Genomic DNA, 13408 nt, shown 5'->3' with positions numbered 1-13408 from the left:
ATCTCTGTACAATGTGTGGTGTTCCAATATTTATATCGCATTTATTAAAGCAAAAAGAAAATCTTCAAATTGTGGACTCAATTACATAATCGACTTGTTTGTCAAAGCATTCTCTGTTCCTTTCGTATACCTCTCTACTGACGATGCCATCTTTACCGAACGGTTCATCCAGTGCCAAAATGCCATCAAGATGATCAATTTCATGTTGAAGAAGTTCAGATGTGGCTGTATCCAAATTCTTAAAATCATCGCAACATAAATTACCGATCGCACCCAAACATATTCAACTTTACCTCCCAAATGTGTTCCTTCCCTTGATCGTCTACAAATTTCACACCAACACTGGCATGCCGTTGTTTCCGCACCATAATGAAAGGAAAACTCATACAATCATCCCACAGAGATATTAACTCGGCTGATTTGTATATGATGGTCGGATTGATTAAAGTAAACGGACCTGCGGAGCGAATCAAGTTTGACGCAATGCCGATCGTGTCCAGAGTAATGGATTTACCTTTGCCCATGTTGATGGCTAAAAATCGCTGATTAACACCGATCTGCGGAGCGGCAATGGATCGTCCAAATCCATTTTTTGCTCGAAAATCGAATAATGCACGATGTAGACGATACTTGTCCACCAGGAACGTTTCATCGTTAATATCTACAAGTTGTGTAAGGAGTAACGAGTTTTAAATGAAACCTAACCAAAATTAAACAATTTTTACCCTCCTTACTAATTGGTTCACAAACTATACGTAATGCTGGTTCACCGACTAGCAGTACAGTTGGTGATTTTATGTGTGAAAGCGTAAAAAGGGAAGACTGTATCCATGATGCGTCGTAAGGCGATGGTGTAGGTTCTAAATGAAATGCACTCAATGTATCCCGCAAAAGAAGTTTGCTTTTCTTGTACATACCTCCACTATTTTTCTCCGAGTCCGTGTCGGTCATCTTAGTCAATGTACTTCAGGAAGTAAATTAATTTTGATTACGTCCAACCAGGCCAGCCGCTAGAGTATTATTTTACTTCATCAATGTTTCGTACTTTTTTGACGAAACGAACTTCTTTTTAACAAAACGAAAAGTCTTTGAACAGCTGTTCCATACTTTATCGACGTCATTCATGGAATAGTATTCAAATTTGTTCAGAAGCAGATAACTGTTGTAGCCGCATATAGCGATATCACTTACTAATTAGTGACCAGCAGTCAGAGTCAAAAGTCATCTATTTTTGCTTTCAAAATGTTTAATGTTCAACAAGTCAGTTCACTGGTGTGTGTCTGCAAATGTAGTTCGTGTTCTGGTCCCTGGTTGAAGGTCATATTGCATATTCTGCATTTTATTCGCCTTTCCGCGCTATGAATCAGTTTATGTTGCCGCAAATTCTTTGAGGTCTTGTACGTTTTAGAACATACCTGTAATGAACAAGATGAGTTTGACTAGTAACTCTCTAATCTTTGCAAAACTTACATCGCAGCGAAAGTTACGTTCCGTTACGTGGGTCTTCTCGTGTGCAGTCAATTTGGATTTGTTTGAAAACTCCTTCGGACATTGGGTACATTTCCACACTTCTCCTTCGTGCTCTTTCATATGTTTTCGTAACAGTCCATGGAGAAGAAACCGGACACCGCATACATGGCACTGGTGAATTTTCTGTTCGGTGTGTCGTTTGATGTGATTTTTGAGGTAGCCGTTGCTTTGGAATCCCTTATTGCAAATATAACATTTAAAGTCTTTGTTCGCGTCGCTATGACTTTTGATATGTCGCATCAGATAATCCTTTCGACGGAATTTCGATCCACAGATCGAACATACATTTGTGCTGGATGATGTTTTCGCATGCGTTCTTTTGTGTACGTTTAAGCTTTGCGCTGTCCTGCAGTGTTTGCTACAAATTTTACACTCGAATACCGCCCTAACGTCATGGACATTAACGACATGCGTTTTCAGATCCGATTCGGTTTTAAATGAAAAATCGTCGCAGATGGCACAGTCGTATATCTGGTCCTGTCCATGGACACTAGTCAAGTGATTTCTCATTGACGTGTGATTTAAAAACCAAATACCACAGAGAACGCACTTGTGTGATCGGCGATCATTTGGGTTGGTTATTTTCGGTTCAACATTATCACACTCATAGCAACGATACTTGCGGAATCGGTCATGTACCTTCAAATGATCGAGTAATCCCGACGGTTTTTTCTTGAAAATTCCGCAAACGTAGCACTGTAATATTCGATACATTTTATGAGCGTTTTTAGTATGACTTTCAAAGGCCTTGGTTCCATTTTTCCATATTTGACAAACAGAGCATTGCATGGGCTTGGTATTTTCTTGATAGTCGATCTCCAATCGGAATCGTTCGTGTTCATCTACACCATGACAGGATAATATATGTTCGCTCAAGAGTGTGCGATTTCTGAAGAAGTGGCAGCAGCGTTCGCAACAATAAACATCCGATGATTTCTTATTGTGATCATCTGTAAGGTGGTTTTGTACTAGTCCTACGTCATCGAACGTTGCTGAACACCAGCAACATTTTATTTGGTCTATTGTTGTGTTGCTTCCATCACAATCACCATCATTTTGAGAGTTACAAGCTGATGTATTCATTGAGTACGACAGACTCTCAAGACTAATTGTGTCAGCTATTGTTGTCTTATTTTCTGTAGACCTTCTATTGTCTAACAATGGCTTTTCCGTCCTAACTTCTATCATTACGTCTGCACAGTTATCATTACCATTGTCATCTCCATCATTCGCTGAACTTCCATCAGACATACAGTCGTCATTCGGTTCATATTTCACTGGCATTAGAACATCAACGAATTCAGTCTCTGAAACTACTCGCAATTTACACTGATCATTTTTGCCAGTTTCACCAAGTAATACATTCCTAATGTGTGCAATAATTTCTTGGACGAGATCAAAGTATTCGTTGCAGTGATTGCAGGAAAAGCAATAATTTCCATCACGTCGAAGAAGAATTTCACCGGTGTGAGTCAATCCGTTTTCGTCTTTCTGGAGGAGGAAAGAAGAAAGTGGAAATTATTGAATCCAATTACTCGTCTTATGTTGGAGTTATCGAATACTAGAGAAAAATATTGAATTTACACTGAAACAATCCAGTTGCTGTAGAGTTTCTGTGTGATGCATTTTCCATTCACTAAAATCCTTCAATATATAAAGTGTTTGTGAAGACGATAGTTTTGTTTACAGCTTCAAAGCAACAAAATAATAACAATCAACAAGATATAAACTCTGTCAATGTCATGACAAAAATTGTGTTATCCACCGCATACGTTGTATAGATATAAGCGCAAATTTTTTAAATTAGTCGGGACAATTCATATTTTACCGAGAACGAGTCATTTTGGAATTTTATGTGGATTTCCGACGAATATGCTGTTCGGGTTCGAGTTTCAAGCTTCACGATAATCAAAACACTTGTTTCCTAGTTGCATAATCTACTATTCTATCTTCTTTCTTAGATGGATTAAGCTATTTGAAACTTCAGTAGCAAACAGAAAACTCATCTTGTCACAAAGTGATAAAAACGTTCAAAAACATTTTTTTTAACTTAGAAATTAAATCATTGTTCATCTAACTATCTAAGAAATTTTAGACCTAAAGTCGGACAATTTATAACGAATATCCTGTTTATTTCAACTACTGAGCCTCTAACGCTGCAAATTATATCCTTGCGCTATGAAATTGCGTGCCAGAATGTTTTATATCTGAACGAAGGTATTTATCTGGGCGAAGGTAGTAGATGACCGATATTACATATTAAGAACTCAACAGTTCGGCTTGAAGATCCTACAATCCGTTTTTTGAGTAAAGAACCTACTTCGCTAAGTAATATAAATGATACAATTTGTTTATGTGATTTTGATATCCATAAACTTCATTTCATGAGCATCACGCCATTCAGTTGTCCCATAGATCCAGGCATTCCACGATAAATTTAAAGTAAAACAGTCGAAGAGTGAGTAAAGTTATGGAAAATAGTTGGATTTTTAACGAAAAAGTAAGGAAAAAGTGAGTTATCACCAACTTTTATAACCTATTTCTAACGATCCCCATTGGGTAACCATCTTCAATTTTAACTTTAGAGACAATGGTCTTGACCATCGAAATTTTCAAATACCACGTAAGTTTGTTTCAGATCAACATTTATTCCACAATTTTCTGAGGATCAAGCCATAAATTCTTAGTATCAAACTTCATCGATATTTATGAGGATTGGAGCAAGTTACTTTCACTTTATTCATCCTCGAACTCTTAAACACCTACTTTGTCAAATAATAGGCATTTACGCAAACCAAGATAGTTGAAGGTCGATGTTCTAAAGCCAAAGGTTGAATAAGATGTACAAAGGTCGATAAAAGGATTGCTCTAAATGGGATTTATTACTTCCTCCAAAAGGTTGACATAATTGATTCTAGTTTCTGATATTATAAATTATATGAAAAAGCCACACGACCTCATATGGACCGCGCTAACTTGAAGAGTTTCAATTCGCTAGTCACGCGATGGTAATGAGTTTGAAATTTTCTTATAAAGAGTCTTGGAGGAATCAAAGGAAATAAAAGGTTATTCAATGAGAAATTGCAAATTGGTAAATAAATGCCATTTCTGGCTAACTCCAATTTTTATTAGAGTCTTATGTACGAACTGACAATATTTTAAATTTTTCTCCATGTGCCTGAACACGTAATCAGTCGGGTTTGTAGTAATTATTATAATTATACCGAGGGCAACATCACTAAAGGGCATATTTCCAATATCTCAAAAACTACTGAACCAATTTTGCTAAACTTTTTTTCCCCTGAAACGTAGTAAAAAGTTATGAATTTTAAGCCAAGTAGTTTCCGATATATCTGAGATATGCCTTTTAGTGAGGTTGCTCTTCATATGGTAAATGGTTCCAAATTACTCAATTTGTGGTTATAGAACGTGCATTATTTATAGAAACCATATTTAAGTTAGTTATCAATGTTGGCAATATGTATTTAAACAAAAACTGTAGGAGCAGAGACCGATATGTGAAATATGTGCTGACCTACTGACCAAATGAAATCCAGGTAAGGGATACAAATATGAAGTGGTCAATAGAAAAAAAAGTTCACTCATAGAATGCAAGGTCCTGACAAAAGTATTAATCGTTTTCCACGATATTGTTAAGTTTACTAGATAAGGAGAAACGTTTTCAACTTGTAAATAACTACATTGTCGATGATATTTATTTTTTTTTTAAAGTAATATTTTGAAAAAATTGAGTAAAAGAGAAATTAGTCGAAAAAGTTGGAAAATGGTGCAAATAGTGCCTCACTTTTTCCGATGTTGAAAATAGTTGGAAAAAGTGAGAAAAGTGAGTTAGTGGAATGCCTGTAGATCTGTATGTCCTAAAATCGTGTTCATATTTTGTAATCCATTCCTAAATTAGGAATCCTAATGCAACTAATAGAGTGACTATTAATGCTACTAACTATATGGCTAAGCTGAAATGAATGCAAAATTAACACAGACAAATTATACGACCTGACTCTTTCGGATCTTTTATTATGTTGGCAACGACTGATATCTCTAACTGAATTATATCTTAATCGGTTGAAACGATGATAAACACTTTTTTAACCAATGATGGAATACCATATGCTTCAAATGTTTCTTGGTAGGAGTGTGGTTAAGTGATGAAAAAATTGTTTGTTGAACACCAGTAGATAATTATATTCGAATAGAGTGGCATAAGTCAATCTAGAACTAATCGTTTTGTGAAAAATGAGTGTACCGACCCTGTTTTCTCCCATCACTGTTGGAAATCATGATTTGAATCATCGGATCGTGCTAGCACTATTGACAAGGCTTCGAAATACCGAAGATGGCATCCCGCAAGACAAATGTGTTGAATACTATAGGCAACGAACTACCAAGAATGGCTTATTGATAAGTGAGGGAACATTCATTTCGCCCGCTAACAATGGCTACCCGTTCGCCCCTGGCATTTACACTGACGCTCAAGTCGAAGGATGGAAACGGGTTACAGATGCAGTGCATGAAAAAGGTGGTATTATATTCAATCAGCTTTGGCATGTTGGACGTACTGGAGCTACAAACACTGTATCTGCGTCCGCTATACCTATTAATGGAAGGAATGTGTGGGGTCAGGAATACGATGTTCCGCATGCACTAACCGTTGATGAAATAAAATCTACAATACGAGACTATGCCAATGCAGCCAAAAATGCAATAAGAGCAGGATTCGATGGTTGTAATTCAGAATTGAAGAGGAGAAATGTTTCATTGATTCCATTTTACAGGAGTTGAATTGCATGCTGCTTACGGTTATCTTATTGATCAATTCATCAACTCTTCAAGTAATATTCGCCAAGATAAATACGGCGGATCCATTCAGAATCGTGCACGTTTCGCTTTGGAAGTTATCGATGCTGTTGTCGAAGCAGTTGGTGCTAGAAATGTAGCTATTCGCTTCTCTCCATGGTCTGAATTCCAAGATATGAAGGGTATAATTGAATCGAACAGCATTCCTTATTCCGCTATTCAAATGAAATTCGTCGACTCGTAGATGACACACCAGTGGAAACATGGTCATACATTACACAAAAATTGCAAGATCGTCATCCTGATTTGGCTTATCTTCATTTCGCCGAGGCTAGAGTCACAGGAGGTAGTGATGTAGATGAAGAGCAGGCAGAATCGTTAGACCCATTCCGTGAAATTTGGAAAGGACCATTTGTGAACTGTGGTGGCTATAACCGGACAAAAGCTATTCAATTATGCGAGAAAAAGCCGAACAATTTGGTTGCTTTCGGCCGTATATTTATAGCGAATCCTGATTTGGTGGAACGTTTACGACGAGATTTGCCGCTGAACAAATATCATCGTCCCACCTTCTACACTCACGGAAGTGATGGTTATACTGACTATCCGTTTCACTCAGATACTGTGTGATAAATTCATCATTTTTCTGGAAACATAAAATAGTTTAGTTGAGATTAAAATTGTATAGTGATTTGATATAGGTTCTGAAAGAATAGGTGAGCTACGAAGACAGCTCCTAAGTTCCTATTTTCCATATCGTTAGTACACAGAAAATTTTCTTTAAAACTCTTTAAACCAGAAACTGGTGTAGGGTAATCGTCAATCTGTAGTGAAACATCGGTTTGATGTCCCATTGTAACCTTAATTGAATCACTGTTTTAATTTGGAGAATTTTGATTGCACAAAAACTGGAATTTCTAATATCTGCTACGGTCTGAACGCGATTATAAATCGCTCATATCAATGATTGATGATATCAATTGGTTGCGTAAATTCTTTAGAACTGTCTTTATTCCATAAAAGAGAATTGTTACAAATTTACCTTTATCGACAGTTGTACATTTGTTTAAGTGTTTCTTAAATCAAACGCCGCTTCACAAAACAATACTACTTGCTATCGCAGGAATGAAAGGAGATTAGTTTAACAATTTTAGCGGCTGTAACAATGTACAAAATATCTACCAGTAATGGTATAACGTTGAACCATAAACCACACACTCCTTTACCCCTATCAAAATAATAAGAAATTAATCTCCTTCCGTTTTAATGTAAAGGTCTTCGTTGCCGACGTCATCGTCCAAATCCTCATCTTTACTGTTCTCATGTAGCAAAACATATTCCCGGGAACTATAGCCAAATTTGATGACATCCTTTTCCAACAGTTCGACATATTTTCTTGATTCAATTTTATTGTTATTGACAAACGTCCCATTAGCCGAGTTCATATCCAAAAGATACGGACGAACGCGCTTGCTGGTTGAACCGTCTTCTTTCTCATATGGCACTAATCGATATTGCAGAACGGCATGCTGTTTCGAGCAAGACGGATGATCGATCGGTATGTCGCATATCTTTCGATCTCTACCTATCAGAAAACAGCTCTGCCGATGAATGTAGAACGTTTGCAGTGATTGTTCGCCTTTGAACGGATAAAGTCGCCAGCGTCGTTTTGGTTTCCGAGCTTCGGCCGGTTCAGCATAATTGATAACCACACCGTTAACTTTATTTGTGTCTTCTGTCAGTTTGCCGGAGAGTCCGAAATTCGGTTTCTCTTTTTCGATTGGTTCAGCTTTTTGTTTCGAATCGTCGTTGGAATTTTTCTTGCCCCATTCGTGATTGCCATGATCTTCATTTGATCCTCGACGGAATCGACGATTTTTTTGCGGTGCAGGGCTTCGTGATGATGAACGTGGTCGACGTCTATCAGGAGATCTGCAAAATGATAACAGAAAACGTTTTAAATTCGTTCACTTCGTTTTGTGATAATTGAACTTACCCTTTCCGAGGTTGATCTCTTTCGTAATCTCTACGACCATCTCGAACACTAACATTACGAAAATCTCTCTCTCCGCTTCTGCGATCATTTGTGGTTTTCTTGTGCCGTTTGTTTTCTTCGAATCTGTTGCCACCGCTGTTATCTCTTTCTCGTTTAACTGTTCGTTCAGCATTCTTATCTGCAAATCTATTGTCACGTCCGCGCTCCTCGCGCCGTAATTCATCTCGTCGAGGTTCATCACGTCGAGGTTCATCACGTCGAGGTTCATCACGTCGAGGTTCATCACGTCGAGGTTCATCACGTCGAGGTTCATCACGTCGGGGTTCATCACGTCGGGGTTCATCACGTCGATGTTCATCACGTCGTAGTTCATCTCGTCGAGGTTCATCACGTCGAGGTTCATCCCGTCGAGGTTCATCTCGTCGGGGTTCATCACGTCGAAATTCATCTCGTCTTGGTTCATCACGTCGTGGTTCATCACGTCGGAATTCATCTCGCCGAGGCTCATCACGTCGAGGTTCATCTCGTCGTGGCTCATCGCGTCGTAGCTCATCACGTCGCAATTCATCCCGTCGAGGTTCATCACGCCGAAAATCGTCCCGTCGAAATTCATCTCGCCGTGCTTCATCACGTCGCGGTTCATCACGTCTGTGGTCGTCACGTCTGGAAAGCTCCTCTCGTTTATGTTCATCTCGTCTGGGAAGCTCATCGCGTTTGGGAAGCTCATCGCGTTTGGGAAGCTCATCTCTAGGCTCACCTAAACTGATTTCACTCGGTTTTCGATCGAATGGATTTCGAGTGACTCTGCCGACGCTGATTTCTTTGCGTCCATCCGGCTCGTTCATTCGATCATCCCGTCGTCTTTCATTGAAGTCACGATAGCGTTCGCGGTTATTGAACTCTTGACGTTCAGTGCTGTGACGACGAGGTTCGTGACGATGCTGATCATTTTCGTAACGTCTTCCTGAATTTACTTGTCTGTGTCCTGGCTCGTCGTCGTATCGATTATTCCGGCGAAATTCCGAATTGTCATTCCGTCGACTGTGTCGATCGGCTTCATCATCACGAGAAACATAATCGCTTCTGTTGTACTTATTAACTGGATTGTTTGTTGATCTAGGTCTTGCTTCTCGGTCATCTGTTGGACTATCCCATTTAGATCGAACTTGTCTCTCATCCGTTCCTCGTAACATTTTTAAATCACTAAGCCGCTTACTTCTTTCATAATGCTTGTGTCTATCATCGTCTCCTTCAGCACCGCTGCTTATGTACAGAACTTTTTCATGTTCTTCAATTTGTACATCTGAATCGCTGTTGTGGCGCTTACGTTTCTTCTTATGTTTTTCTGATTTCTTCGAACGCTTCGAATGTCGAACATCCTCTGTGGAATCATCTTCGTCCGACTGAACTGATTTCTTTTTCGATTTCCGCTTCTTCACTTTGCGCGATTTCTTTTTATGTTTACGTGAATGGCTACGATCTTCTGAACTGGATTCCGATGTCGATTCTTCCGATGTGCTAGAAATGAAGAGACATTTAACGGTTAGAAATTTTAGTTATTGTTGTGCGTTTGCAAGAGACAGTGATAACGGAAATGCATTGATCATTGAATGGTACACTACCGACAGAATTTGAGAGTGAAAGATGGTTTCCGAAAAGATGATACATTTTGGGGACAATCAATCCGCATTGACTACAGTACTCTTGATTTTGAATGCACACGCATAGATAAGACCTACCTCAACGGATCAGTATCTTCAGAGGATTCCACTTGTTTACGAGATTTTTTCGTTTTCGACATAATGGACGCTTGGAAAGAAAATTCGGTAGAGGTTATGTTGGCCTCAGAGCGTATTCAAAATCAATTCGTTATTCGCAAATTACAGCCAACGTTTGGCCTACGGTCAATTTAAATTTACTGCGATATTTCAAAGCGGCTACAAATCACTACGCGAACATTTTTCTTAATTTTTCTTATTCGGCCCGAAATCACTTGACAAATATTTTTGTTTGACATTTCACTACCCATCATTGATGGGGTTGCCACATGACATTGACAGTTTGAACAGTGACATCTCTACGAATTACCGACCAATGATTCAAGAAAACGCCGGTTAATTGCCGCCAGATGGCAATTAATATTTTTCAAAAACTAATGACATTTCTCAAAGCAAAAATACCACAAAAGTATACTTTACAAGCCGACAGGGAACTAATTCATTAAATCTATACAGATTTAAGTCCATCAAAGTTTGTGTCTTACACAGTGTAAGCTCGGAAGTGTAAGCAGCTTACAGTAAGCTAACCATTAATGACAGTTTGAGAACTAAAACCGAGCAACAACAGCTGTAATGGCTGAGAATGTCAACCATAAAAGGTAAACAGTAAGATTTAGCCTCCAATCATCTTCATCTTTTATTGCTTTATATTCTATTAACTCAACTGAAGGAGCCATAAGGAATGGCGTAAAATTGCCAAAAAAATGCGAAGGAAAAAATGTCGTCAAAAAAGTGCCGAAGAACGTGATCAACTGTTAGAAATGGGTAAGTGGAATGGTACTCAAATGTTATAGAAATTCTGTAACTCACTAAATCGATAGATAAAACAACACCATCGTATCTAACCTGGCTAGCTGAGCAAGAAGCCTTGGAGCTTGCCAAAGAAGAATCAGCAGAACATTTACGACAACAAACACATAGGCAGTGGCTAGAATACGACAATTTAGTACGAGAACAATGGAAAATCAAACAAGAAAAATTGGCAAAAATTCAAGAGGCTCAGGAACAGGAAAAACTTCGCATTCGTGCTGAATTCGAAGCGAACAGAGAACGATTACGTAAACTGAAAGAGGAGAAAATCCGTTTGTCTGAAGAGAAAATTGAACAAGAGAAACGTTTGGCAGCAGCTATTGACAGATACATTACCGGAAGTGGAAGCCTACCGGTTGAATTAAATGTGAATGCGGAAAGCAATCCGGGAAAAGCGATCTGTCCATTCTTCGAGAAAACGTCAACATGCCGTTACGGATTTAAGTGCTCGAGAAATCATTACCGGCCTGGCATTTCCCGTTTGCTGCTCATCCCCAATTTTTTCACGCACATTCGATTGGATCAAAGCAAGAACACGGAATATGGAAGTGATTTCAGTTTGGAAATCGATGACACCGAATTGTACCGCGACTTCAACGAATTTTTCAACGACGTTGAACCGGAGCTGTCAACATTCGGGAAAATAATTAATTTTTGCGTTTGTAGCAATCAGGAACCGCATTTACGTGGTCACACTTACGTTGAATTCGACGATCAGAGGTAGAATATACTGTCAATGAACAAGTGATTGTCAAGTTTATCTGATATTTTCAGGAATGCCTTGAAAGCTTATCGCCATTTGCAGGGACGTTACTATGCCGGTCGTATGTTGAATGTAGAATTCAGTCAGATGATAACGTGGCGATCGGCGGTTTGTGGTACGTCCGTTGAATTGATCATAATTTGAATGAAACAAAAACGACTGGTATCCTTTCCCAAGAGCAACAGATAGCTCCAATTAATTAAATTTTTGTTATTTTTATTGTAATTTTTCTTAACCAAAAATGTAACAGGTTTATCATTCGCAAACAAATGTCCGAAGGGACGCAACTGTAACTTTCTACATCTGTTCAAAAATCCGCGCAATAAATATCCGCTCTTCGATAAATATCGATGCAATAACGGGCTGTCTACAACTAGACGAAAATCTCTGGAACGCAAAAGAGATGATGCATTTGACACTAAGTGAGTTGCTTCAATGTCTGCCCATTAAATCTTACTCGTCCTAAGCATTTTGGTCAAACACAATCCTTTCAAGTGCTCTGGCTATTCCAATGATTCTAAAAATGCAAACAAATTTTTTAGTTGGGATGAAGATGATGGCACATCAGCAACAAAAAAACGAAATTGGCGTTGGTCAGAAAGTCCCGAAGTCGAAGTAGCAACACGACAATCATCGTCACGGTCAGTATCACTAAAACGTGAAACGCATTCACGAAGGTCGCCCAGCAGAAGAACCCGTGACTTACGAAAGGAAAGGGGCCATGGTAGTAGTAGTAGTCGCTCAGAGAGACGTAGTGAAACAAGGCGACGAAGAAAATCAGGAGATAGCCGATCAAGTGAGAGAAGAAGCCGAAGCAGAAGAAAGGAGGGAAGTTCGGTAAGATCATCGGGATCTTCGCAACGAAAGTGTAAAGAATATGAATCAAAAAAGCGAACGAAATAAAGCGAAATGTGATACGATTTGTGGAGTGTGATTTCTGAAAAATTGGCCGTTGTGAGATAGATATTGATTCGGATGGTTCTCGGCGTAGCTGCTGATTCAGAAAGAAATTGGAAATCGATCTTACGGTTTGGTGAGTCTTTGTTTAGATTTTCTTTTCTTTTTAAATAATTCAAACGTTCCAAGTATCTGCGTAATTTTTAACTCCTTCCTTGAATATTTTCTTACATCCTCTATTCGTTGTTTCAATTATAGTTAGACATCCCCTGTGCAACTATTCCATGCCTCTTCTTCCCCCTATCTAGTCAAAACTCTTCTTTTATTCAGAGTGAAACTGTCCTCTAAAGCTGAAATAGCGAATCGTCTGTAAAAATACTCTAAACGTTCGATTGTTTAGTTTATGCAATCAACAGAACCCACGCACAGCTATTTGAAAATACAAAAGATTGTTCCAAATTCTCATCCAAATTAAGCAATGCACCAAAATCACATTACCGAAGCAGTGAAAAAATTTGCAAGAACTTTTTTCCATAATGACTGAACTTATACTACGGGACAGTGTCATAGATGAGTTAGAAATTAAAGCGAAAAAAATTAATCTTCTGCTTCTATTTTGGCATTGACATTTTGCTGCAAATCGCAAAAGTTTATCATCAATGATTCGGATTTTCTCTTCTGCAAAACTATTAATGTAAATTAAGTAAATTATGCAAATTTAGACGAAGAAAAAAAAAGTCAAATTAATCAAGTCGAATGATCGAGTCAGACTGTAAGATAAATTGATTTGATCATGAATTGATTTTTATCTCAATTTTT

General features: G+C 38.5%; 5 protein-coding genes across 6 annotated transcripts; 2 read left to right on the top strand and 3 right to left on the bottom strand.

Annotated features, from left to right (window-relative positions):
• Positions 1-37: 37 nt before the first annotated feature.
• Positions 38-1111, bottom strand: LOC119075617 (peptide deformylase-like). The gene is made up of 5 exons (XM_037182096.1): positions 918-1111; positions 726-860; positions 515-661; positions 294-457; positions 38-238 (listed from the first exon to the last, which is right to left on the bottom strand). The coding sequence occupies exons 1-5, from the start codon at positions 949-951 to the stop codon at positions 65-67; spliced, it is 654 nt and encodes a 217-aa protein (XP_037037991.1). The 5' UTR covers positions 952-1111; the 3' UTR covers positions 38-64.
• Positions 1112-1228: 117 nt separating this feature from the next.
• On the bottom strand, positions 1229-3258 carry LOC119075611 (zinc finger protein 714-like). Its single transcript, XM_037182087.1, has 3 exons — positions 3115-3258; positions 1471-3021; positions 1229-1415 (listed from the first exon to the last, which is right to left on the bottom strand). The coding sequence occupies exons 1-3, from the start codon at positions 3154-3156 to the stop codon at positions 1254-1256; spliced, it is 1755 nt and encodes a 584-aa protein (XP_037037982.1). The 5' UTR covers positions 3157-3258; the 3' UTR covers positions 1229-1253.
• Positions 3259-5547: 2289 nt separating this feature from the next.
• On the top strand, positions 5548-7072 carry LOC119075614 (12-oxophytodienoate reductase 1-like). The gene is made up of 3 exons (XM_037182093.1): positions 5548-6271; positions 6324-6527; positions 6590-7072. The coding sequence occupies exons 1-3, from the start codon at positions 5785-5787 to the stop codon at positions 6973-6975; spliced, it is 1077 nt and encodes a 358-aa protein (XP_037037988.1). The 5' UTR covers positions 5548-5784; the 3' UTR covers positions 6976-7072.
• A 262-nt stretch (positions 7073-7334) lies between these two features.
• Positions 7335-10406, bottom strand: LOC119075610 (probable serine/threonine-protein kinase DDB_G0280133). The gene is made up of 3 exons (XM_037182086.1): positions 10081-10406; positions 8342-9859; positions 7335-8277 (listed from the first exon to the last, which is right to left on the bottom strand). Exons 1-3 carry the CDS (start codon positions 10140-10142, stop codon positions 7593-7595), a joined length of 2265 nt encoding a protein of 754 aa, XP_037037981.1. The 5' UTR covers positions 10143-10406; the 3' UTR covers positions 7335-7592.
• A 101-nt stretch (positions 10407-10507) lies between these two features.
• Positions 10508-12609, top strand: LOC119075613 (U2 small nuclear ribonucleoprotein auxiliary factor 35 kDa subunit-related protein 2). Of its 2 annotated transcripts, XM_037182090.1 has the most exons (6): positions 10508-10718; positions 10790-10884; positions 10941-11649; positions 11704-11807; positions 11943-12114; positions 12235-12609. In XM_037182090.1, exons 1-6 carry the CDS (start codon positions 10693-10695, stop codon positions 12593-12595), a joined length of 1467 nt encoding a protein of 488 aa, XP_037037985.1. In that variant the 5' UTR covers positions 10508-10692; the 3' UTR covers positions 12596-12609. The 2 variants fall into 2 exon arrangements, with proteins under 2 accessions (XP_037037985.1, XP_037037986.1); XM_037182091.1 differs by lacking the exon at positions 12235-12609 and having other exon boundaries at positions 11704-11854; positions 11943-12084.
• The last annotated feature ends 799 nt before the right edge of the window (positions 12610-13408 follow it).

The sequence above is a fragment of the Bradysia coprophila genome, unplaced genomic scaffold (genome assembly GCF_014529535.1).
Source record: "Bradysia coprophila strain Holo2 unplaced genomic scaffold, BU_Bcop_v1 contig_232, whole genome shotgun sequence".
In the NCBI taxonomy this organism is placed as follows: Eukaryota; Metazoa; Arthropoda; class Insecta; order Diptera; family Sciaridae; genus Bradysia; species Bradysia coprophila.
The sequence above is the reverse complement of the archived record's forward strand: the minus strand, read 5'-3'. Positions and strand labels throughout refer to the sequence as shown.